At 45.0% G+C, this 26,756-nt stretch overlaps 1 protein-coding gene across 4 annotated transcripts in view; it reads left to right on the top strand.

Annotated features, from left to right (window-relative positions):
- Positions 1 to 26,756, top strand: part of LOC137506633 (transcription initiation factor TFIID subunit 3-like) — a 401,567-nt gene that overhangs the window by 202,615 nt on the left and 172,196 nt on the right. For all 4 annotated transcript variants that reach the window (XM_068233615.1, XM_068233614.1, XM_068233616.1 and 1 more), the window contains 2 exons: positions 20,396 to 20,618; positions 24,338 to 24,398. In XM_068233615.1, the coding sequence (XP_068089716.1) occupies positions 20,396 to 20,618; positions 24,338 to 24,398 (284 nt within the window). The remainder of the gene's footprint in view (positions 1 to 20,395; positions 20,619 to 24,337; positions 24,399 to 26,756) is intronic.

Below are 26,756 nucleotides of genomic sequence, written 5' to 3'. Positions count from 1 at the left end.
GATGTGTAGCTGTGTCACTAATAGAGATGGTCAACGAGATGGAAATAATTCTGCATTGATGCTGATTTATGCAAATGTATGCACTCCCTTTGCTGATGAAATCAAATAATGTGATATGTTATTAAAATTTGGTTTGGTGACTACAAATTAAAGGGTAACTGAGACGGATGAAAAGTAAAGTTTTATACATACCTGGGGCTTCCTCCAGCCCCCTTCAGGCTAATCAGTCCCTCGCTGTCCTCCACCACCCGGATCTTCTGCTATGAGTCCTGGTAATTCAGCCAGTCAGCGCTGTCTGGCCGCATGCCGCTCCCACAGCCAGGAACATTCTGCACCTGCGCAATAGTGCTGCACAGGTGTAGTATGCTCCTAGCGGCGGAGTGTGTGCATGCGCACTACGCCTGACTGGCTCAAGTACCTGGACTCATAGCAGAAGATCCAGGTGATGGAGGACAATGAGGGACTGATTATCCTGAAGGCGGCTGGAGGAAGCCCCAGGTATGTATAAAACTTGAATTTCATCTGTCTCAGGTTTACTTTGTTACACAGTAGTACTATACTCTACATATGCACTCCCCACAGAGCTGCAGGGAATCCACTGAAAATGCTGTGCACATTGAACACAGAGGTGTTGTCTGTTTACAATCTCCTCATTCCCCTGCAGAGTACCTGCACATCATTCTTACATGTACCCACACTTACATTGCCTAGGGTCTGATAGATGTTCTTTGTTCCGGTTTGCACCTTTTACAAGTACTCCTACCAAGGACTAGTTTTAGTCTAAAGATAATAAATATAGTAGTCTACATATCCTTCTCACTTCAGTTGTCTTGTAAAATTCCTAAGCGTTGGCAGTTAAGAGACGAATTTCATGTTACATACTTTTAATCAACAAAATTGTAATATGCAAATTAGAGGAGTCGGAGTCGTGGAGTCGGAGTCGGTGGAATACTAAACTGAGGAGTCGGAGTCGGTGGATTTTTGGACCGACTCCACAGCCCTGCTTTGGCCAGTGGTGGCGCCAGGGGGGAGCTTTCCACGGCTTTAGCACCTGCACCTCTGCACTATCAGGGTGCTAAGGGTGAGCTGGTGATGTGGGGCATTGCGGTGGGTGTATGCAGAGCAAATGAGAGCAGGTTAAAATACTTGTGCTGCTGGAATCCACGCATTGCGTGTACCTGGTTCTATGTTCCATGTCTTAACTGCACCCCCTAGGGCAGGCTACGTATACTTGGAGCACCTATACCAGGCTATACTGGGGGTACCCATACCGTGGGCACCTATGCTGGGCTGTGGAGGAGGATTTGGAGAAATTTTGGGTACCTGGAGTCGGAGTTGAAGTTGGTGGTTTCATAAACGTCTAATGATTTTTGTACCAAATCTACAGCCCTGGTAAGTGTTGGACTAAAGAGTTGGAGCCATTTTTGGTACCTTGAGCTGGAGTCACAGCCAGTGGTTTCATAAACTTAGGAATCAGAGTTGAATGATTTTTGTACCGACTCCACAGCCCTGACCCTATGCCAGGCTACCTATACTGGGAGCTCTTATGCCTGGCTACCTATATTGAAGGCACATCTGGCCACCAATTCTAGGGAAGGGACTTAAGCTGGCCATACACTGGCCCGATTTGCCGCCGTTTCGACAGCAGATTCGATCACTGGGATCGAATCTGCTGCCAATCGTTCGCGCTACACGCCAAATTTCGATCCATTTCGTCCGATCCCGTCAATCTCTCCGCGCGTAAAATTACCGTCGATCGCCCCCCGGGTAGGGAGCGCGTCGCTAGCGGCGTTCGAGTGCCCGACGACCGACGCAATAGAGAGGCAATACATTACCTGCTCCGCCGGCGCGACTGCCCCCGCTGTCACCGCTGCTTCTTCTCCGCTCTGGTCTCCGGCATGCTTCAGTTCCTCCTCCCCGGCAGGAAGTTTAAACAGTAGAGGGAGCCCTACTGTTTAAACTTCCTGCCTGGCAGGAAGAAGTAAAGCATGGAGACCAGAGCGGAGAAGACAGCGGAGACCTGGGGACTGGAGTCGTGCCGGCGGAGCAGGTAATGTATGTGGGCGGGGGGAGCGGCGGCAGCACCACCACCACAACAGATTGTGAACGGTTTCAGGCTGAAATCCGTTCACAATCTGTTTGCAGCAAAGGTAGCCATACGATCCCTCTCCGATCAGATTCGATCAGAGAGGGATCTACCTGTTGGTCGAATCTGATGGCAAATCGACCAGTGTATGGCTACCTTTATACTTATGAGACATCTGGCTACCTATATTGGAGGCAGGGGGTGCTTACATCTGACCATGTAGTGCTATTGATGTCAACTGTCTGCTAAGTTAATTTGGCCCTGCCCATGACCCGTTATTACCACACTTACTTTCCAGTGCCTGGACATGCCCATCAGCGTAGTTGACAGCCACCCCAGTTTGGGATCCAGGACCTGCATTGCACTCATATAAAAAAAACAAAAAAAACCCTGGAGCCACCCCTGCTTTTGGCAACAATTACCGTATTTTTCGCCGTATAAGACGCTCCGGCATATAAGACGCACCCAGATTTAGAGGGCAAAAATCAGGAAAAAAAGAAAAAACTAAACCTAGGTGTGTCTATGATGCAGGGGTGTCTTAAGGACTTTTTACACCCCCCCCCCCTTTCCAGTTAATTACATACTATTACACCACCTAAGGGGACATTGTTATGTGCTGTGTCTCCCTGTGCCTGCTGTGTCCCCCTGTGCTGTGTCTCCCTGTGCCTGCTGTGTTCCCCTGTTCTGCCTGCTGTGTCCCCCTGTTCTGCCTGCTGTGTCCCCCTGTGCCTGCTGTGTCCCCCTGTTCTGCCTGCCGTGTCCCCCTGTTCTGCCTGCAGCCCCCTGTGCCAGTGTCTCCCGTCCCCCCTGTTGTTGCAGTGTCCCCGCTGTTGTTGCAGTGTCCCCCCTGTTGTGGCAGGGCAGTGTCCCCCCTGTTGTGGCAGTGTCCCCCCTGTTGTGGCAGTGTCCCCCCTGTTGTGGCAGTGTCCCCCCTGTTGTGGCAGTGTCCCCCTGTTGTGGCAGTGTCCCCTGTGGCAGCGTCCCCTGTGCCTGTGGCCCCGTTGTCCGTGTGTCCTCCAGTGCCGGTGTCCCCCTGTGCAGGCAGTGTGAGTACACATACATTACCTGCTCCAGCCGCCGCGCTCCTATCTCCCCGATCCTCTTCTTCCATCTACCGCTGCCCGCTGCTGCCCCCGCCGAACATCGCTGGCCGGTCTTAGCCGCATGGATACGCTATCAGCACACCACGTGCCGGGGTCACGCATGCCGCGAACAACGCTGGCCGGTCCTAATTAGCTGCGCAGGGATACGCTATCAGCGTGCACCGGGTCACACATGCGTATGCGTGACCCCGGCGCACGTGGTGTGCTGATAGTGTATCCCTGCGCAGCTAATTAGGACCGGCCAGCGTTCGGCGGCATGCGTGACCCCGGCACGTGGTGTGCTGATAGCGTATCCCTGCGGCTAATTAAGACCGGCCAGCGATGTTCGGCGGGGGCAGCAGCGGGCAGCGGTAGATGGAAGAAGAGGATCGGAGCCAGGAGCGCGGCGGCAGGAGCAGGTAATGTATATAGTACTTCCCTGCGCACCTCTGCATCCCGAAATCCGTACCTTCGCCGCATAAGACGCACCCACTTTTCCCCCAACATTTTGGGGAAGAAAAAGTGTGTCTTATACGGCGAAAAATATGGTAGTCTCAAGTCTTTTTAAATATGTTGCCACAAGCTTGGCACATTTATCCTTGGCCAGTTGCACTCATTCCCCTTTGCAACACCTCTCAAGCGCCATCAGGTTAGATGGGTAACGTTGGCGCACAGCCATTTTAAGATCTCTCCTGAGATGCTCAATCGGATTTAAGTCTGGGCTCTGACTGGGCCTCTTAAGGACATTCAGAGTTTTCCTGAAGCCTCCCCTTTGATATATATTGTGCTTAATGTTATTGTCCTGCTGAAGAATGAACAGTCGCCCCAGTCTAAGTTCAAGAGCGCTCTGCAGCAGGTTTTCATCCAGGATGTCTCTGTACATTGCTGCAGTTATCTTTCCTTTTATCCTGACCAGTCTCCCAGTTCCTGCCACTGAAAAACATCCCCATAGCATGATGCTGCCACCACCACCACCACGCTTCGCTGTAGGTATGGTATTGGCCTGGTGATGAGCGATGCCTGGTTTCCTCTAAAGGTGACACCTGACATTTACACCACTCAGTTCAGTCTTTGTCTTATCACACCAGAGAATGTTGTTTCTCATGGTCTTTTCTTCTAGTGCCTTTTGGCAAAGTCCAGGCAAGCTTCCATGAGACTTTTACTAAGGAGTGGCTTCTGTCTGGCTTGTTTGGTGGATTCTGACCGGCCTGATTGGTGGGTTGCTGTAGAAATGGTTGTCCTTCTGGAAGGTCGTCCTTTCTCTACAAAGGGCTCTGACAGAGTGACCAAATTTGTGTCTTGAAAGCAGGGCTGTGGAGTCGGTAGATAAATTCTCTGACTCCTCAGTTTCTGATACTTCTGACTCCTCTTTATTTAATATGCTACTGTATTTTATACATTCATTGAAGGGAAGGAATGAGACATACATGTCATTTAACCACAGAACTACTGGCTAGGAAGTAAACACACTACTGTATTGCTCAATTAAAGCAAAAGACTAACCATGAAACAAGGTTTTGTTTATTTTTATTTTTAAACAAATGGCTGAATAGTAATAGCAGGCATTAACAGGAACTTTACCAGTTCAAAAATACAAATCGCATTCTTTGGTAGTTTTAACTTTTAAAACTAAAACAAAGCTTAAAGCGGAATATAACCCTGCATTTCAACTTTGCTCTAAAACATTATTTACAGCATATTATATGCAAAAAGCATTTTTTTTTTACTAGACCAGCATTGGAAGGGTTAAACACAGAGGTTTTAAGTTCCGTGCAGACATTCAGATAGTTACATTCTATTTTGTTAGTGTGTAACTGTTTATCAATAGATACATCTCTTTGGCTGTCCTCCAAGCTCCTTCTCAGTGAGAGAGATGAGTCATAATAAACCCATATTTGTAAACAAAAAGTATCAAACTCAAGTTCGGATTCGTCTGCAGAAATCTCTAGGGACTTTAAAGCACTGTGTAACCCTTCCAATGCTGGTCTAGTAAAAAAAAAAAATGCTGGTTGCATATAATATACTGTAAATAATGTTTTAGAGCAAAGTTGAAATGCAGGGTTATATTCCGCTTTAACTATATGAACCAAAAGTCTGGAAAACCTAGAAATGGTTTACATTAAATTTGGAATATAGTTTTAGTTAAAGGGAACCCAAATCGAGATGGACATGAAGGCTGCCATATTTCAGTCCTTCGAAACAATGCCTGGCAGTGCTGTTGATTTTCTGGCAAATGTACAGTCTGAGTCATAACCCTGGAACAAGCATATGGCTAATGCAGAGTCGGCGTACCTGATCTGCTGCATGCTTGTTCAGGGTCAGTGGCTACAAATATTAGAGACACAGGATCAGGAGGACAGCTAAGCAACTAATATTGTTTAAAAGGAAAAAAAATATGACAGCCTCCATATTCTTCTTACCTCAGGTTCCCTTTAAATGCAATCAAAATATAAATCAGTGTTGCGTTCTAAGAAACAGAATTGACTCTGCCAGATCCTCTTTCATAGAAGCTCCTAAATCTGACTTGATTATTTTCAGGGCTGAAAATAATCTTTCAACACTGACTTGGGTTGACATTGCCGTTACAATTCTTGCCACATCACTGATAATATCTGGATAAAAAAGGATGGCGGCTTCAACACTCAGTTTTGATGAGCGATCATATTTTTCCACTTCTTTTAGTTCTTTTAAAAACTCCTACCTTCCGTCTCCTAAAAAATACTTTTTAACATATGCCACAGTTTTATTTTATGTTTAAATTTACTTTTTTAAGTTAAAATGGTTTTATTGTTTTTGCTCAAAGACACATTCCTTGAAGTATGCCAGAGCTAAAAGCTATAAACTATTTTATCCAAAGTGCTAGCTACGTGTAGCAAAAAAAAAATTATGCAAATTGCAGGGCCTGAGAAATCCTCCTGCGCGGCATGGCCCGAGCTCAGTTCGGGCTTACCGCCAGGAAGGTTAATGCTTATGCGATGTCGCTTTCCTTTTGAAACTTCCATCTTGTCCAAGAAGGAATCAAAGTCTAACTCTTCATTTAAAGAGGATGATCCTGAGTTACCAGTTATTAGAACTTCATCCTCTGGAGGTATTTCAGGTAGTAATCCCTTCATGCGAACTGCTAAATCGTAGAGTGCCTTTTTCACTGTAGCAGTCTGGTCACTATTCAACAAAATTAGGCTCATTGGGTCAACAAAAGAATAGCTGCTGATATATCTGCTTCTTGCTTTCTTATTCTATTTATTATAATCTCTTTTGTTGCTGTAAAGCTATTTGTTTGTCATAGTTAACCATTTACTGACAAAGTAACGTATTAAAACGTCATGCTTTAGCCTATTAACGGCAACATGACGTTTTAATACGTCGCGCATTCCCGCCGCCGCTCCGCACGTGTCTGCGCCGCTACCGCCGCCGTTTCCGTCGGGATCCCTTGTTAAGTGATTGGGGAAGAGGACCGAGCGGTCCTCTACCCAATCGCAATGCCTGAAGTGAATGGACGTGACCGCGAACAGCGGCCACCTCCATTCATAAAACAGGAAACTGTTTAAGTTTAATAAAGTGTACAAAAAAAAGTGATCACTTCCTTAACGGAAAGTGTTCACTAGCGCCATCTTGTGGCCAAAAAGTATATTACACACAAGCACAAACATACTATATAAAATATACAATATTAATAAAATAAATAAATTACACTCCCCCCCCCCCCCCCCCCCCCCCCCTAAAAAAAAATACTTGTAAAAAAAAAATCAGCTTAAAATCAATAAATAAATAGTTGACTATGGGAAAATTAATTTTATTACATAAGAGTTTAATTATGGCTAAAACAAAAAAAAACCAAAAAAAAAACAGAAAAATAACACCTATATTTTAAAATAATATATTGTCGCCATACATTGTGATAGGGACATAATTTAAACGGTTTAATAATCGGGACAACTGGGCAAATAAAAAGTGTTGGTTTTATCCACAGGAGAATGTTTAATTTTAAAACTATAATGGCTAAATTTTTTTCCATTATTTCTGTGTTTTTCCCATAAAATGCATTTAGGATAAAAAAAATTCTTAGCAAAATGTACTACCCACAGAAAGCCTAATTGGTGGCGAAAAAAACGAGGTATAGATCATTTTCTTGTGATAAGTAGTAATAAAGTTATTAGGGAATAAAAAGGAGCACTGACAGGTGAAAATTGCTCTCGTCCGTTAGGGTAAAAACCCTTGGGGGTGAACTGGTTAAAGAGAGTAAAACAAATTACAAACTACAGTGCTCCTCTAGGCGTATCTACTCTAATGCAGGTACTAAATCTTAAGCGAGATAGTTACTTCTGTTAATTAAAATGCAAGCTTGATGAAGTCTGCTCTCTGCACTCCTGCTGCTGGAATCTTATGGAGTCTTTCTCATGGAGTCTTTCTCATGGAGTCTTTCTCATGGAGTCTTTCTCATGGAGTCTTTCTCATGGAGTCTTTCTCATGGAGTCTTGCCTTTTGGGATCTTATGGCAGCTTGCTTGAATAGCCATGAAACTCATTCATTCACATACACACACCCACACGACCACCTCCATCTCGGGTGTCATTCTGCCCCCCTGTCCTTGCCAGTTATGTCTTCTTTGGACCTCTAGGTGGCGTTATAACCTCACCCATGAAGTCCTGGAATGTTGGCTGTCAGGTGTCTTCTGTGCACCAGGGGCACTGTGACCACACAGGTTTGGGTTGACCCCTTTGACCTGAGCTTGCCTGAAGGCCTTAACAGGACAGTTAAACATTCCGTTGGGGTGTTTAGGCTTCACTGCCCAAACCTCAGCCTAAAACCTATTATTTCAAGTGGGATCTTTGTTTATGGTTGGTAAGCATTGTGGCTTCTAGATGCTACCCCCAAGGGGAATGCTGTTCCAGTATTGTCAGATGATCGTTTGGCCAAACGAGTCACCTTTAGATCTTGTTTTTATTGTAAATAGAAACAGAGCACGTTGGAAGCTGCTCATTCACCTGCAAATGACCTGGTCCACTCTGCGTTCAATATTCCAGATAAAATAATATCCAACAGCTGCTAACAAAATTTCATTTTCCAGCAAAATACTCTCTTTTCTTCATTGAAGATGCAATGCAACCTGCTATTAACCCTCCACTTTTGCTCAGGCGATACATCAGGCTCCTCCATTCCAAGAGGAATTTACCAGGGGTTAGATTGTCGCATTGCAACCTCTTGGTAACAGTAAAGGGGGTGCGAAAGAAGGTTTTCCAGCTCTTTTATTTGTGTCCACTGACTTTTTGTTAAAGCAACATTCTCATTATCCAGTTCTTCTAGAAAGTCTTTAAGTTCAAGCAAACGCTTCACCATCAAATAAATGCTTCCCCAGCGTGTTGCTTGATCCAAATGGCTCCTTTTCCAACACGCCTCTTCAAAATTGCATCCGTTTTAGGGACCCTGGCTGCAACAGCTACTTGCCTCTATTTCCCAATCAAAGTAGCTGCGTGGCGATCTTTTAGCCCATCCCTTATAGCAAGCTGTAGAGTATGAACAGCACATCTCATATGGTGAATAGTAGTAAGCTTCAATGCTTCTTCAACACGGTTATCCACAATGTCACCATTCTCTCAAGTTTTTCCAATACCTTCAGAGCGGGCTTCCTCTAACTCTAATATCTCTTTGCCTCTTTCTTCGTCTTTGTACATCTTCTCGATTGTGCTCAACATATTAGAAACGTTATCTGTCACAATACAAAGACTCTGCTCCTTTTTAAGTTCAAATTCTTCTAGAACAGTGTTTCTCAACATTTTGTTATGTACCCTTTATAAAACCCTGTACTCACCAAGTACCCCCTGGCATAGTAAACATTATCACAAGTACCCCTTAACAAATATATATTTAATCATAGTACATGATAATTGGTTGTAAACAATTTCCAAGCATTTACTGTTGCTTTTAATTAGATAAAATACTAATTTGTTGCTGTTTGTATAGGATTTATAATTTTCCACAACTCTAAATTTGTTATTCTTGGTTAAGTTTATCAAGCCTGAGTACCCCCTGGAACCATCAGAAGTACCCCCTGGGGTACGCGTACCGCATGTTGAGAACCTAGGTTCTAGAACACCCTCCACTAACTTCTGAAGATGCTCACTGGAGTGATGTGCCTGGGTGTCCTTTAATCCCAAGGTCCGTGTTATTGTTTTGCTCTTTTCATCCACAAATCTAACTAATGGCAAATAACTGACTCTTTGACATGTGAATGCATCCATTTTAATGAAGACGAAACGTCCTTTCAGACCTTTCCGTAGTTCTTCCTTTTACATTTGGCCTCCTCAATTATAAGTGTCCTTTTACTTTCTCTTTCCAGAGAAACACCAAGTTTTTCAGCCATTTCTCCATTTAGGCCTAAAAAGGCTGGCTGCGAAAAGAAGGAAAGTGGTAGACTATTTACTGCGACTTCAATTATGTGGGTTTTGAATTTTTCTGGTGTCATCGTAACAGTAACTTTGTCAGATATAAAGAATCATTGTGATTGGGCCCCCGTAGGTTTCTGAACATTTTTTGCCACAGAAGTGGATGCAATGTTTTCATTGCCATCTTTCTCATTCACAGCTTCTAACACTTTGGGATGAAAACTCTGTAAGTGTCTTTTCATATTTGATGCACTTGTAGGTGCACTTTTAGTTTTATCCGGCACACTGAAACTGCTAATTTTTGCATCACATTGGTTTTCACCATTTTTTTTTAGACATTGGCACATGTAATGTTTTCCATCACTGGATAATGCTCATAAACAGTAGACTTTGTCGTGCTTGTTGTTGACAGTCCTTTTGCCATTCTTTATAGGATGCCTCCTTTACTAAAATAGAAAATATGAAATATGTTATACTTACTGGCATAGGCATATACTTTGATTTTTAATATAAGCATACACAGTCTTGTTCTATGTAAATGTACATACAACAACAACATGGCTTTATACATACAAATAAGATATATAGCCAAGCATTAAACCTAGATACAAGTTGTCCTATGCACATTTTAGTACTCAAAAGCATATAAACAATCTGCACTACACATCAACTTTTATACATTTTTGCACCACACTCACAAGCCTAAAGATAGCAGCGATGCAGTTTTTTAATCCAGACATATGTGCACACAGCCTTCCCTCCTACAGATAGCAGTCATGTAGGTTTATCCAGGCACATGTGCACACAGCTTTCCCTCATACAGATAGCAGCCATGCAGTATTATCCAGGCACATGCACACAGCTTTCCCTCATACAGATAGCAGCCATGCAGTATTATCCAGGCACATGCACACAGCTTTCCCTCATACAGATAGCAGCCATGCAGTATTATCCAGGCACATGTGCACACAGCTTTCCCTCATACAGATAGCAGTCATGTAGGTTTATCCAGGCACATGTGCACACAGCTTTCCCTCATACAGATAGCAGTCATGTAGGTTTATCCAGGCACATGTGCACACAGCTTTCCCTCATACAGATAGCAGCCATGCAGTATTATCCAGGCACGTGCACACAGCTTTCCCTCATACAGATAGCAGCCATGCAGTATTAACCAGGCACATGTGCACACAGCTTTCCCTCATACAGATAGCATAGGGTGACCATGCGTCCTCTTTTCCCCGGACAGGTCCACTTTTTCCGACCTGTCCGGGGCGTCCGGCCGTTTTTTTGAAAAGTCCGGGTAAGGAGAGCCGTTTGGGAGCCGAACACGAGTGGCTCTTTAAAGGGAGCCGAGCGGCCAAGCCAGAAGTCTAGTGATGGGAATTCCGGCTCTTTAAGCATCGGCTCTTCTGGCTCGGCTCCCAAAGAGCCGGTTCGTACTAGTCCACCGGTAGGTCGGGAAAAACCCCAGTGGGACCCACCCCCAAAGTCCCCACACTGCAAGCTGTGTGGTACACACACAGGCAGGCACCGGGATCATGTCACCGCTAGCAGTACAGCCCTGCCCGGGTACACTTTGCTGAGTGGAGGCGGAGGAGAGAATTTCAGCCCCAACCAGCATCGCAGCATGACAAATGCTGCTGGCATGGAGAATATGAGCACCAGGCTCCGGCAGACTTCAGGGAAGCAGCAGTTCAGAAGTCACATGACTGGCATGTGTACTTCACAGACCACTGGCTCTCGGCTTATCACAGGAGAGCAGCGCGCGGATTTCAAATGAGAAGCCAGACAGAGCTGGTGAGCAGGAGATGCTGGGCTGAGAGAGAGCTGGTGAGCAGGAGATGCTGGGCTGAGAGAGAGCTGGTGAGCAGGAGATGCTGGGCTGCGAGGAAGCAGATGCTCGTCATGAAGATTACACCGTCTGTGAGGACAGACGAGGGGAATAGCACTTGACAGCAGAGGAAGAGATAAGAAACTGCAGGGGAAAGTGTATGGAGGCAACAGAAAGACAGGACAGCTTTCAAGTACAGATGGACTACACATGTGTACAGCACAGACAGAGAGAGAGAGAGACAGAAAACGTAAACACTGAACAAGCTGGGAAATAATGTAAAAAAAATACCATTAAGAGGAAAGATAACTTGACAACAGCAAAGGCAGAGCAGGAAGAGTATATAGATATAGAGGAAAGATGGAAAACCTGTAAGGATCATGTGTGCTGCTGCAGCGTGCATTACACTGGGTCAGAGTATACAGACAAGAGAAGGCTGGTGAGATCTGTCTGATTTATTGCCAGAACCGTTTTGGTTCCGTTCTGCTGCCAATCTCATTGCATTTGTGGGGAAATCTGCTGCCAATCTCATTGCATTTGTGGGGAAATATGCTGCCAATCTCATTGTATTTTGTTGGGAAATCTTCTGCGAATCTGATTGCATTTTGTGGTTGGCCGGCCCTCCACCATGTGGTCTGGGGAAAAAAACGGCCCTCCATGCCCGCAAAGTTGTACAGCACACTTCTAAGGTCTTGTATATTTGGCCCCACCCATGACCACGCCCACATGCTGTTGTGATTGTCCTCTTTTTTGGAAATCAAAATATGGTCACCCTAAGATAGCAGCCATGCAGTATTGTCCAGGCACATGTGCACACAGCTTTCCCTCATACAGATAGCAGTCATGTAGGTTTAGCACACAGCCTTCCCTCATACAGATAGCAGTCATGTAGGTTTATCCAGGCACATGTGCACACAGCTTTCCCTCATACAGATAGCAGTCATGTAGGTTTATACAGGCACATGTGCACACAGCTTTCCCTCATACAGATAGCAGCCATGCAGTATTATCCAGGCACATGCACACAGCTTTCCCTCATACAGATAGCAGTCATCCAGGCACATGTGCACACAGCTTTCCCTCATACAGATAGCAGCCATGCAGTATTGTCCAGGCACATGCACACAGCTTTCCCTCATACAGATAGCAGCCATGCAGTATTATCCAGGCACATGTGCACACAGCCTTCCCTCATACAGATTGCAGCCATGCAGTATTATCCAGGCACATGTGCACACAGCCTTCCCTCATACAGATAGCAGTCATGTAGGTTTATCCAGGCACATGTGCACACAGCTTTCCCTCGTACAGATAGCAGCCATGCAGTATTACATGCAGTATTATCCAGGCACATGCACACAGCTTTCCCTCATACAGATAGCAGTCATGTAGGTTTATCCAGGCACATGTGCACACAGCCTTCCCTCATACAGATAGCAGTCATGTAGGTTTATCCAGGCACATGTGCACACAGCCTTCCCTCATACAGATAGCAGTTATGCAGGTTTTAAAATAAGTCCAAGATTAAAATTATTGACCACGCTCAGATTCAGAGGCTAGAGAGCAATGCATAAAGATAATGTCACCGTCCTTATAAGTCCTTCCTTCTCACTCAGAGGGCAAGAACTTAGACTTGTAGACACTCCACGGGTGAAGTATAGCTCTTCCAACTCAAATCATCACACCATACATGTAAGATAAAGATAAAAATATCATAGCGCCATCAGCTGAACAAAAAAGTGAAGCAATCCACCTCCACTGTAATCAACTCCGTGCAGGGACACTTTTCTTTAAAGAGACACTGTAAAAAGAAAAACGTCCCCTGTGGGGTACTCACTTCGGGACGGATCCTAATGAGGCTTCCCCGGTCTCCTCTGTCCCACGGAGGTCTCGCTGCAGCCCTCCGAACAGCGGCCCGACAGCCTGTTCAATATTTACCTTTCCAGGCTCCAGCGGGGGCGCTGTTGCGGCTCTTCTGACGGAGATCGGCGGAAATAGCCGATCTCCGTCGGGTCCGCTCTACTGCGCAGGAGACTTGCGCCTGCGTAGTAGAGCGACCCGATGGAGATCGGCTATTTCCGCCTATCTCCGTGGGAAGGAGCGGATACTGCGCCTGCGCTGGAGCCAAAAGGTAAATATTTACATCGCCGCCGCTCCGGGAGAATTTTCGCCGCCACCGTGGGACCGAGGAGGATGGGGGAAGCCTCAATAGGATCCGGAGGCTTCCCCCACCCGAGGTGAGTACCCCCTAGGTGAGTTTTTTTCGTTAAAGATTTTCTTTCAGAAACAACAACACGATCAAAGATAAAAGCACAGATAAGGGAAGCAATGTTTCTCTTATCTGTGCTTTTATCTTTGATCGTGTTGTTGTTTCTGAAAGAAAATCTTAAAGAAGGCCCATCTAGACGATGCGATTCTATGACGATTCTATTTATGATCCGATTAAATCCTACATGTCCGATTGGGATTCGATTCAATTCGATTTGCCATTGTTTTGCAATGGCAAATCGAATTGAATCGAATCCTGATCGGTCATGTTGGATTTTATCGGACCGTAAATAGAATCATAATTGAATCGCACAAAGAATCGTATCGTTTAGATTGTGCTTTAGATAGTATTAGTAAAAACCAAGATTTATTACCAAGGTATGTTTGCAGCATCATATTTGAATTGTGAGTTGTCTTGAATTACACTCTTTTCCAGTGCATAGAACGTCTGTTTGAAACTAACTTAAAGGACTTACAAGGCCAATTTTAGAAAAAAAGATTAAAAAAAAAGATACCTGCATCAGTTTGTAAGGCACGGAGGATGCCTTCTGTGCCGTTCTGCCAGGTCCCCGCTGCTCAATAGCCCCCCGAACGACCCCCGCCTGCACGGCCCGGGTTGGACTCTCCAGCCTGCACAAAGATGGCTGCCGGCTCATATCCCTTCTCCTTCCGGGTTATGAGTTGTTCTGGATGTGCTGTCTAGGCTATATGAGACTATGCTGCTATCTAGGCTAAATGCAGCCTTTCATCTATGTGCTTTCATTTTGGGATGATGTACAGCTGCCTGTAGGAAGTGTCTCTCATAGGAATGAAACTGCAGTCATCATCAGTATCTACATGCTCTGTTTGACACCTGGCATCACCTATCCACATGGACTATTCCAGTGCCCCGTCGCCGTCAGTGTGTCCTCAAAGCTCACCGTCTTACACACAGGTTAAAAAAAAATGACAGCTCACAAAAAATATATGCTCACTTCTTTATTTACATTTGTTACATTCATTAAAGAGGTTTTCTCATAAATGCAAACTTTGATAGAATTCCTTTAAATAAAGAATATTTAAAAAATAAAACCATTGTGTGCATCAACGCTCCTGGTGACGTCAGCGGAAGCGAGGGCACGGCCATGCAGGTGCAGCGGTTTTCCGGTGTTAAAAACGCAAACTGCGAAAGTGAACCGGCAGCAGGGACCGGATGCATCAGTGAGGGGCTGCGCGGGCAAAGGACATCTGTGGGGGATGGTTAGAAGCCCCAGGTAAGTTCAACTCTTGTCACCCCCTACAGTACTCCTTTAACTCTCTAAGCTTGTTCCTCCTTTCAGGTATACCACATGCACTGACAGTATTTCTAAAAACACCAGCCTAGTATTTCTAAAAACACCAGCCTGGAGGTCCTTGATTAGAGTTTACATCCTAATTCCCTGAAATAATTTTTTAGGACTTTCCATCTTGCATTAAGTTTGTCATTTGTGCTCATCTCTAAAGCCCCACCAATTAACTATGCAATCCACTATATGCAAAACCTAAGCACATGGGAGGAAACATACTGTTCTTTATGAATGGTCCCTTCAACAGATTACCCAGTCTTCCTGCCTGCAGAGTCTCCTACCACTATCAAATGTCTGACCATGGCTACACTCATATTACCATTCTCAATGTTCCAGTGAATCCCCTAGCTGCTATAGTTATGTTCTAAAATATAATCCGGTCACTGCTATTCTTCACTGCTTATCTTTACATTTAAAAAAAAATCATCAATAGACCATACTCCCATACTACAAAAAGTCTAGTTAGAAGAGGTCAGCATAGTTTCAAACAACGTTATTCAAACGGATAAACACACACTAAACTTTGTGTATATGTATAAGCAGAATAAAAACATATAATGTACATACTGGCATTAACATACTTGCATCTTAAAGGACACCTGAAGTGACAGGGATATAGAGGCTGCCATATTTATTTTCTTTTAAATAATACCAGTTGCCTGGAGTCATGTATTAGTGGTTTCTAAATCACACACCTGAAACCAGCATGCAGATAGAAAATCTAGTCAGACTTCAGTCAGAAACACCTGATCTGCATGCTTGTTCAGGACCTATGGCTAAAAGTATTGAATACAGAGGATCAGCAGGACAGTCAGGCAATTTGCATTCTTTAAAGGGAAGGTTCAGGGAGGGTGGGGAAAAAATAAAAATCAATTTCCACTTACCTGGGGCTTCCTCCAGCCCGTGGCAGGCAGGAGGTGCCCTCGCCGCCGCTCCGCAGGCTCCCGGTGGTCTCCGTTGGCAGGCCGGCTGCCAGGTCGGGCTCTTCTGCGCTCCAAGTCCTTGTACTTCTGCGTCCCACGCCGGCGCTCTGACGTCATCGGACGTCCGCCGGGCTGTACTGCGCATGCGCAGTAGTTCTGCGCATGCGCAGTACAGCCCGGCGGACGTCCGATGACGTCAGAGCGCCGGCGTGGGACGCAGAAGTACAAGGACTTGGAGCGCAGAAGAGCCCGACCTGGCAGCCGGCCTGGCCAGGTCGGCTCGGCCACTGGAGACCACCGGGAGCCTGCGGAGCGGCGGCGAGGGCACCTCCTGCCTGCCACGGGCTGGAGGAAGCCCCAGGTAAGTGGAGCCAGACTTGGAAAGCAGAAGTTGGAAGTAGCAAATTACAGCTTCTAATACCTGATCCATTCAACCAACAACTGTTCTGATTATTCAGTGGTTTGCTAGACTCCACTATTACACCCCAGGAACAGCTATTTGGCATGGTAGAACCATTTGTCACTCACGATCACAACTAATGGCAGGTATATGTTAAGCTCAGTTTTAATTAATGTCCTATAATAATAAAAAGAAAATGTGAATTGCCATTTTTTCACAGTGGGTTTTTTGGTAGGTCTAAAAACAAGAGCATAATCAAAAATGTAAACCAGTATCTACAGTATGCAGACAGAGTGCACACAGGGATCATATTGCAGCCACCGAGCTTCTCCCTCAGCAGCAGCAGCCCCTCCCATGTCATCTCAGCTCTCAGTATGCAAAGCAAGAAATCTAAGCCAGGAGGGGGAAGGCTTGGGCTTGAAAAGACTCCACAGAAGAGTGACTCAGCTATAATGATTCCAAGTCAAACCTGGACTGAATAGTTGGTGGATTCTTATCACAGTTGCTAATGACTAATTAAGCAGATAACAATGAAACTAAAAGCAGAGTAGGTGTTTACTGTCATGTTCCCACTGATAAATGTAATAAAATACATGAGGGTGCTTCCTCTCTGGTTCTCTTTAAAGAGAATCTGAAGTCTCATAAAATTCGGGTTTTTATTTAAAAAATCTCTTTAACATCAATGCCCTTAACTAAAACGCTGCATTCCCGCTGCTGCACGCTAACTAAACTCCCCGGGGCACATTGTGGGGTGCGCTTCTGTGAAGAGGCAGAGCTTTTGGCTGCAGCTGTGCCTCTACACGCGTCTATCAGTGCGGATCGCCGCCTCCGCCCGCCCCTCAGTCTTCTTTCACTAAGTGGGGCAGGGGAGAGGCGGAGATACCCGCGGATTGACGCACAGGGAGGCAGAGCTGCAGCTGAAAGCTCTGCCTTCTCCAGCAGCAAAATCCACAACCAAGAAAGTCGTGGATTTTTGCTGGGGAGTTTGAGGGGTTTCAGTCCGTGTTCAGCCGCGGAGATGCAGCTTTTTAGTTAGGGCTATGATGTTAAAGAGTTTTTTTTTTATATAAAAACCTGAATTTTATGAGACTTCAGAGTGTTTTTAAAGCTAAAGTATAACAAACACCTTCTGTTTTAAAGGGGTTCTGTGGGGGGTTTCTGAGAAGAAAAACAGCCACTTACCTGGGGCTTCTATCAGCCCCCTGCAGCGGTAATGTCCCACGCCGTCCTGCTCCCATCCACCGTTCCCCGCAGCCGGCACCGGGCTATTATTCGTCTGTCACACAGACGAATAATGCGCGCTGCCGCGCCTCCGCTCGCGTCATCTGAGGCTTACTGCGCAAGCGCAGTACAACGTTTTCTTGTGCTGCGCTTGCGCAGTATGCTTCCGATGACACAGGCGGAGGCGAGCTCGTGCGCGGCCACTGTAGCGCAGCCGCAGTTGGATCCCATGCCGCGCTACACCGGGGCCGGCGGCGGAGAACGGCAGATGGGAGGAGGACTGCGTGGGACATTACCGCTGCAGGGGGCTGATAGAAGCCCAAGGTAAGTGTCAGTTTTTCTCCTCAGAAACCCCCCATAGAACTCCTTTAAGAAGGCATATTACACTGACTGCGGAGGTTTGTGATATAATTGTATTCGTATCGGGAAGGGTTACAAAACTGTAGTGTAATTTGTGTCTGTAAAACTAGGTATTTGTGATAATTCAGCTTTAAATAGGAACTCAACTCAGCGTGTCCTTTCTGCTCTAAAAGATACGCAACAGCATAATAACCGTTAAACAAAAAACATTTATCACAGCTGGAGCAAATCCTTCAATAAATCTGCACGATTTCTACTTCCTGAGTTTATCTGCCATGGCAGTCATGTGACACAATCCACTTGTGAAAATGAGGGGGAATTTAAACAGGCTAAACTCGCTAAATACATACAGGGTGCATTTCTCTGTTTTACTTCTGTCCTGTTTAAGAGTTTAGGTCAACTTTAAAGAGACTCCGTAACAAAAATTGCATCCTGTTTTTTATCATCCTACAAGTTCCAAAAGCTATTCTAATGTGTTCTGGCTTACTGCAGCACATTCTACTATTACCATCTCTGTAATAAATCAACTTATCTCTCTCTTGTCAGACTTGTCAGCCTGTGTCTGGAAGGCTGCCAAGTTCTTCAGTGTTGTGGTTCTGTGATGCATCTCCCCCCTCCAGGCCCCTCTCTGCACACTGCCTGTGTATTTGGATTAGGACAGCTTCTCTCTTATCTTTTACAAGCTGGATAAATCCTCCTCTGAGCTGGCTGGGCTTTCGCATACTGAGGAATTACATACAGGCAGAGCTGTCTGCACTCTGCAGGAAGAAACAGCCTGACACTTCAGTGAAAGATAGCTGCAGGGGGAAAGAAACACACAAATGATCTCTTGAGATTCAAAAGGAAGGCTGTATACAGCCTGCTTGTGTATGGATGTATTTTCTATGTGTGGACATGCTGTACATCAACCTACTTCCTGTTTTGGTGGCCATTTTGTTTGTTTATAAACAAACTTTTTAAAACTGTGTTTAACCACTTTTAATGCGTCGAGGAGCAGCGAAATTGTGACAGAGGGTAATAGGAGATGTCCCCTAACGCACTGGTATGTTTACTTTTGTGCGATTTTAACAATACAGATTCTCTTTAAGTGAGCAAATGTTATTTCCCATGATGCATCACTACTGAATATGCAAATTATCTTTTTGGCTCTGAAGCCAGGCTTGCATCCAGAACACCTGCTATATAGCAAGCCTATTGTTGACAAACTTTACAGAGCCACATCGAGCCAATGTGCAGATCACCTGTTTTGACTTGTGGTCCTCAAAAGTGCATGGCATGGATTGATGTGGCTCTATGGGCTTGGACCAGTAGAGTAGCTCATGGTGACTCAGAAGCACTAGGAATGTATAGTTTTTCGTCCCCTATACTTAACAGGGCTGAGGAGTTGGAGCAATGTTGGGTACCTGGAGTCTGAGTCAGTGGTTTCATAAACTGAGGAGTCAGAGCTGGCTGATTTTTTTTGTACTGACTCCATAGCCCTTCTTTCCAAGTGTGTCTGGGTCACCATGAGCTTCTTCGGTATTTTGTAATGGAACTGTGAGGAGGAGGGGGAAACCTATGGACTATACTGCATACAATCTCTTATATCTTCATCTTGTCTTCAACTCGCTAAGTAAACTGTTTATCAAGGGATATAAGCCATTTTGGCATCTAAAACATAAAACTTATCTATCTGCTAAAACTGGGCTGTGCACATGCACATAATACTGACATCAGAAAAATACTACCAACCATTGATTTCCTATTAAAGTATATCGGTTCTATCTGAGTGCCACCTGTCTCTAGAGAGAACCACAGTGCCTAAGTTCTACCATGTTGTGACCCAAATGCAATCTAAGTATTTGGTCTCTCATCTAGCACTTGCAGAGCCTGTCCAGACTTTCAGCAAAAAGTGCTAATGCTTAACACATTCCACCAAAAAATCGAACGTTTTTCGCGCCATAAAAAGGGCTTCATCATGAGTGTGTTAAAGTGCATATGGGCAATTATATAGACATTAGAATGCAAAAAATGAACATTAAAGTGAGCAGCTAGCCCATCAGAGCTAGTGAGCCGCTGTCCAGCCTGCAGATTTGTGTAGGTACCTGGAACCCCACCCACCATACACCCTTTTCATGGTCCTCACACCCAATAAACCCAATCCCTTGTTCTGAGATCCTTCAATGGCCACCATTTAATATGTCAGAGTAACATCCATCCTGCATGTAAGTGCATTACTGAAAATGGCACCAGATGGCCATCTTTACCAAAGATTGTCTACCTCCTTAACCCTCAGAGGATAATTATGAAAGCATAGACCTAACAATAGTGTGGCTGAGCTGTTGGCGCAGAGGGTACATTTTTACTGTAGTTCCCCTAAAAAAATTAGAAAAGTATTATGCCAGGTTTTTTTTTGTTGTTTTTGCACGTACATCAGCCAGGCAACTTGCTTGATTTCAGTTTTATAAGTAACATTAATTTGAGCTTTAAGTTTTTTTTGACTAAACACCGCTTTGCTTATTACAATTTTGTAGGCCACAATTGGAACACCATGTTAGTCTTACTCCTGAAGAAATGGAGGAAGAGGAATTTATTTTCACTAAGTGTGCTGATTCTCCAGACTGGAGCAAAAATAAAAGATGTCCTCGACGTAGCACTGAAGATTTACCTAGAAATCAAATGTCTGAGCAGAAAAAAGAAGACAGTTGTATGCAATCTAAGACAAAAAGAAAAGGAAAGAACATTCAGTCCCAGAGTGTAAGTAATGACAATAACGACTCTGATTATTTGTGTGGTCAAAATTGCTATTTATTGAGGGTCAGACAGGAATTCCCAAAGTGGCTAAAAAATTGTGGTGAAAATCCAACTTAACAAAAATGCCAGGTCTGCACCCTCTCCGCTCCGCATAGCAATTTTTCTGCTCAGTCTGGTAACCTTGAGACCATTCCAGTATAAACGGGCAGCATTACATACCAGAAATAATTCTCATCTCTGCCTTTTCTAAGTAATGCTTTTTGCACTCCAGGGAGTTGGTGAGTAGGAGTATAGCAGAGCTCAGACTTTTATCCTCTTCTCTGCATGCCCCCTCTGCAGTTTGTCACCTCTGCTTCTCTCTGTGCACCGTTTGCTACCTCTTTTCCCCCTCCGTTTCTTTGTTCCTTCCTCTGCTTGATACTGCTGCCCCTTCCGCTTCTCTCCTTTCTTCCTCTGCTTGATACTGCTGTCTCTTTCGCTTCTCTCCTTTCTTCCTCTGCTTGATACTGCTGTCTCTTTCACTTCTCTCCACGTTCCTTCCTCTGCTTGATACCTCTGTCCCCTTCCGCTTCTCTCTTTGTTCCTTTCTGTGCTTGATACCTCTGTCCCCTTCCGCTTATCTCCACGATCCTTCCTCTGCTTGATACCTCTGTCCCCTTCCGCTTCTCTCTTTGTTCCTTTCTGTGCTTGATACCTCTGTCCCCTTCCGCTTATCTCCACGATCCTTCCTCTGCTTGATACCTCTGTCCCCTTCCGCTTCTCTCTTTGTTCCTTCTTCTGCTTGATACCGCTGTCCCGATCTGCTTCTCTCCTTGTTTATTCCTCTGCTCGATTCTGCTGTCCCTTCCACTTTCTCTATGTTCATTCATCTGCTTGTCATGTCTGTCCCCCTCTGCTTCTCTTCCTTCCTCTGTTCAATTATCTTTGTCCTTCCGGTTCTCTGCATGCTGCTTCCGCTGCTTGTTACCCAATCACCTTCTGCTTCTCATAGCTTTCCTTCTGCTGCTCGTCACCTCTGTCCCCTTCTGCTTCTCTGTGCTTCTCCGTGTTCCTTCTGCCACTCATCCTCTTTCCCCTTATGCTCCTCTCCATGCTGCTTCCCCCGCTTGTCACCCAATCACCTGCTTATCATCAGTTTTTCTGCCACCAGTCACCTTTGTCCCTTTTTGCTTCTCTGTGTTCCTTCTGCTGCTCGTCATCTGACACCTTCAGCTTCTCTCCGTTGGACTTCGGCTGTTGCATACTAGCCAGTCACTGAAATTCCCAGCCTATACTCTTTGGCCGTACTTTGTGTTCTGGCCATAACATATACACCTTATCTGCTACTGGTTCCTTTAACATAGCTTCTTGCTGACCATGCAGATGGACGCTCTTTTGTTTTGAACTGTTCTTCATGAATTATTGGAGCCAAATGTTTTGGGAGATGAGGGGCAGTCTTTCTGTTACATTGGTCTTGCTGCTGGTAGGTTACAGGAGACATCAGCTGCAGTCAAGGATTTTGGGTATAAAGTGTCTGCCTGCTATGGTGCTAAGCAAAGGTCAATAGTATTTTAGCACTCTGAGATAGGGCAAAGACAATACAATAAATCTACTTTGTTTTAAAAAAAAATATAAACCTGCAGGATATCTGAAAGTCAATTATGGGAGTAGGAGGATAGATACAATGGTCTCATCAATTTATTTCCACTTCAGTTTCACTTTAAGCATTTACAGGTAATTTATTGCATACATCAAAAAAGAGCACTAGGGCAATGGCATTTGGGGTACCCAGGAAGCCCAGTAGTATCGTTACATTTTACAGATATTCTACTATTAAAATGTAAAGCCTATTGTAAAATATCATTATTAAATACCAAAATTTTAATAAAGCTAAACCTAAGCCTATTCTTTCACTGAACTCTTACCTCCCCCCATCTAACCTTAACCATCCTTGCTGCTGCACCTTCCCCCTCCCCAGTGCCTAACCTTAAAGAGAACCCGTATCAAAAAAGTTCCCCTGGGGGGTACTCTCCTCGGGAGGGGGAAGCCTCAGGGTCCCAATGAGGCTTCCCCCACTCTTGTAGCTGCAGGCAGTCCAGTGCTGGCTCACCCAAAGTGTCCCGGAATCCTCCCCCGACAAGGCTGACGAGCACTGATAAGTGCTGATTTATTTACCTTTCCTGGCTCCAGCGGGGACGCTGTTGCGGTTCTCCGCATGGAGATAGACGAAAATAGACAATCTCCGTCGGGTCCGCCCTATTGCGCAGGAGACTTGTGCAGTAGTGCGGCCTGACAGCAATCGGCTAAGTCTGCCTATCTGAGAGGCGGAGAGCCGATACTGCATCTGCGCTGGAGCCGGGAAGGTAAATATTTACATCCCCGCTGTTCAGGGAGCTTTTTCTCAGCCGCCGTGGGAATGAGCAGGACGGGGGAAGCCTCAATAAGATCTGGAGGCTTTTCCCACTCGAGGTGAGTACCCCCCAGGGGAGATTTCTCTCAATATAGGTTTTTTTAACCCTTTCTCTACCATAGCTTTACCAGCTAACCTTACAGAGGATATTTACCATAGATTGTACTTCATTACAATCAGTAGCTGATACCCCTTTTCCCATGAGAAATATATTCCTTTTCTTGAATAGAATATCAGGGGGTTCTTATGGCTGATGAAAACCCTCCCACAGTGTCACGACCATGATCCTAGCAGTTTCCTGTCTGTGAACCTCATTGCATTGTGGGAAATATCTCCCTCTGTGCATTGAACTCTCAGAAACGAACATTCCATACAGGTCACCTGCCAGGACTAAAGATGTCGCTACTAGTGATAAATTTCACACTGTAAATCGGGGAGAGACTTTACAGTGGGCAAACCATGACTAAACAATTAATATTGTAAACAATAAGCAATTTTATTCATTGTTGTTTTCACTACAATTCCTCTTTAACTGCCCACACTGCCGATAACACTGACACACGACACACGTTCATATTTTCTAGAAATCTCCTGCTTGTTATAAAACTCAGTTAAAGAAAAAAAAAAAAAGATACCCAAGGAGAAGGAAGGCTCTGGGTCCTATTAGCCTTAAAGGTGATTTAACTGAGGGCCACAGTTGGAAGCCATGGATATCTTTATCACATAGGCTCTCGGAATGTGAGCAATATGTTGCGAAATATTACTCTGATGCCGGAGAACTTAAAGAGAACCCGAGGTGGGATTAAATTATGCTAGTGGGGCACAGAGGCTGGTTATGCACACTAACACCAGCCTCTGTTGCCCCATGGTGTGCCTCCGTGTGACTATAGCCCCCGCAGTGCTGGCGACACGCAGCGTGTCGCCAGCACAATGTTTACCTATGCGCTGTCTGTCAGCGCCGCTCCCCCGCCTCCTCCGTTTCGGCGCCCGTGTCCCTTCCCTCCCGCTGATAGGAGGGAAGTGACGCGGGTAGCGGCGATGCGGAGGTCGCGGGGGAGTGGCGCTGACTGACGGCGCTGAGGTAAACATTGTGCTGGCGACACGCTGCGTGTCGCCAGCACTGCAGGGGCTATAGCGGCGCGCAGGGGGGACATGGAGGCACACCATGGGGCAACAGAGGCTGGTGTTAGTGTGCACAACCAGCCTCTGTGCCCCACTAGCATAATTTAATCCCATTTCGGTTTCTCTTTAAGACCCTTGATATTGCAAAATAATTTTGTCCTAATCAAACCTTTTATTTTCTTTTTCTTTCTTTTTTTTTATCTTTAAACAGGATTCTCCTGATTCACACAAACTTGCTGATAATGCAACAGATGTACCTGCTCAGTTAAAGCGTAAGTTGACAGGAGTGTATGTTCTAGTATAAAAAATGCAGTGCAGTCAGACAGGTTTAACACCTGGGCCCTTATGCAATTAACTTTTGCTCCTGAGTTTTCTCCTAGTTAATAATTTTACACTTTTCAATAAAATGCCTTGTAAGCTACCAAAAAGCAGGAAAATACTATAAATAATTTTGATCGTACCTTTTCACTTACTTTTTAGTACTTTTTCAGTTAAAAAGAGCTTGAAAGTAATTTTAAATAAAAGATTAAAAATCTCCTAGTAGAAAACTCAAGAGAAAAAGTGAATTGCATATGGGCTCTGGCCTCTTACTGTGATGCCAGGCTATAGTAGTATGCAGGGCTGTGGAGTCGGAGTCGTGGAGTCGGGCAATTTTGGGTGCCTGGAGTCGGAGTCGGAAAAAAATGCACCGACTCCTAATGAATTTGTAACTGTAATTAAAATAGAAAATATGATAAAATGTTCTATTTCTCAGATAATAGTCATTAAAAATAATGTATATATACAGTAATAGCTGTGCTTAGTCCACAAAAATGAAATAAACCAATCAAAATTAGTTACTTGTGCTGCTTCAATAAAGCAGTCCCCGTATTTTTAAGGTCAGATATACATATCTGATTGTGACTGTATATATGATGTGTACACAGGAATCTCTTACATATACACTAAATAACATCTATGCTGTAAGAATAAAGCCTGATGTGTAGCTGTGTCACTAATAGAGATGGTCAACGAGATGGAAATAATTCTGCATTGATGCTGATTTATGCAAATGTATGCACTCCCTTTGCTGATGAAATCAAATAATTTGATATGTTGTTAAAATTTGGTTTGGTGACTACAAATTAAAGGGTAACTGAGACGGATGAAAAGTAAAGTTTTATACATACCTGCGGCTTCCTCCAGCCCCCTTCAGGCTAATCAGTCCCTCGCTGTCCTCCACCACCCGGATCTTCTGCTATGAGTCCTGGTAATTCAGCCAGTCAGCGCTGTCCGGCCGCATGCCTCTCCCACAGCCAGGAACATTCTGCACCTGCGCAATAGTGCTGCACAGGTGTAGTATGCTCCTGGTGGCGGAGTGTGTGCATGCGCACTACGCCCGACTGGCTCAAGTACCTGGACTCATAGCAGAAGATCCAGGTGGAGGAGGACAACGAGGGACTGATTATCCTGAAGGCGGCTGGAGGAAGCCCCAGGTATGTATAAAACGTTAATTTCATCTGTCTCAGGTTTACTTTGTTACACAGTAGTACTATACTCTACATATGCACTCCCCACAGAGCTGCAGGGAATCCACTGAGAATGCTGTGCACGTTGAACACAGAGGTGTTGTCTGTTTACAATCTCCTCATTCCCCTGCAGAGTACCTGCACATCATTCTTACATGTACCCACACTTACATTGCCTAGGGCCTGATAGATGTTCTTTGTTCCGGTTTGTACCTTTTACAAGTACTCTTACCAAGGACTAGTTTTAGTCTAAAGGGAATAAATATAGTAGTCTACATATCCTTCTCACTTCAGTTGTCTTGTAAAATTCCTAAGCGTTGGCAGTTAAGAGACGAATTTCATGTTACATACTTTTAATCAACAAAATTGTAATATGAAAATTAGAGGAGTCGGTGGAATCCTAAACTGAGGAGTCGGAGTCTGTGGATTTTTGGACCGACTCCACAGCCCTGGTAGTATGTGCTGAATTTGGCATAGTTTTGTTCAATTAAGAAATACCTTACTTGACCGCAAATGGTGTTCCAAAACCTGTACATAGTTTAGCATCAATGTTGCCTACCCAGAGGTGTAAGCTACCCACTGCCTGTGCACTAAGGCACTCTTATACCATCCTGGATATTGACTCTTGAACACTCGCTGCTGTGTAAGGAGCTTGCCTTCCTTAGGAGCGTGCCTTCCTAGACATAGGAGCGTGCCTTCCTAGACATAGGAGCGTGCCTTCCTAGACATAGGAGCGTGCCTTCCTAGACATAGGAGCGTGCCTTCCTAGACATAGGAGCGTGCCTTCCTAGACATAGTTACTATCTAAATAAGCCACGCACCTTACATAGCAGCGAGCTCTGCTTTGTAAGGCATGCATTAGCGGCTACTCCTTCACATTAAAGTGCCCTGCTTTAGCAGTGCAGCTAAAAATGTAAAGGACTGTGCTAATTGAAATCTACGCACTGTTTTAATGGCTATCTGGCTGCCAGGGTGTAGATTTCAATACACAGATGCCATGCGTTGTTGCCTCTTTTGTCGCTCCCGGCGATCTCGCAACTGTCTCCCCGCTGCAGCTCACTCGCTCTGGCGTCTCTATAATGGCAGAGCTCTGAGTTGGTCAGGAGACAATTTCATTGGCTC

This window comes from Hyperolius riggenbachi, chromosome 1 (assembly GCF_040937935.1).
Source record: "Hyperolius riggenbachi isolate aHypRig1 chromosome 1, aHypRig1.pri, whole genome shotgun sequence".
In the NCBI taxonomy this organism is placed as follows: domain Eukaryota; kingdom Metazoa; phylum Chordata; class Amphibia; order Anura; family Hyperoliidae; genus Hyperolius; species Hyperolius riggenbachi.
This window is presented reverse-complemented; position numbering and strand designations above follow the sequence as displayed.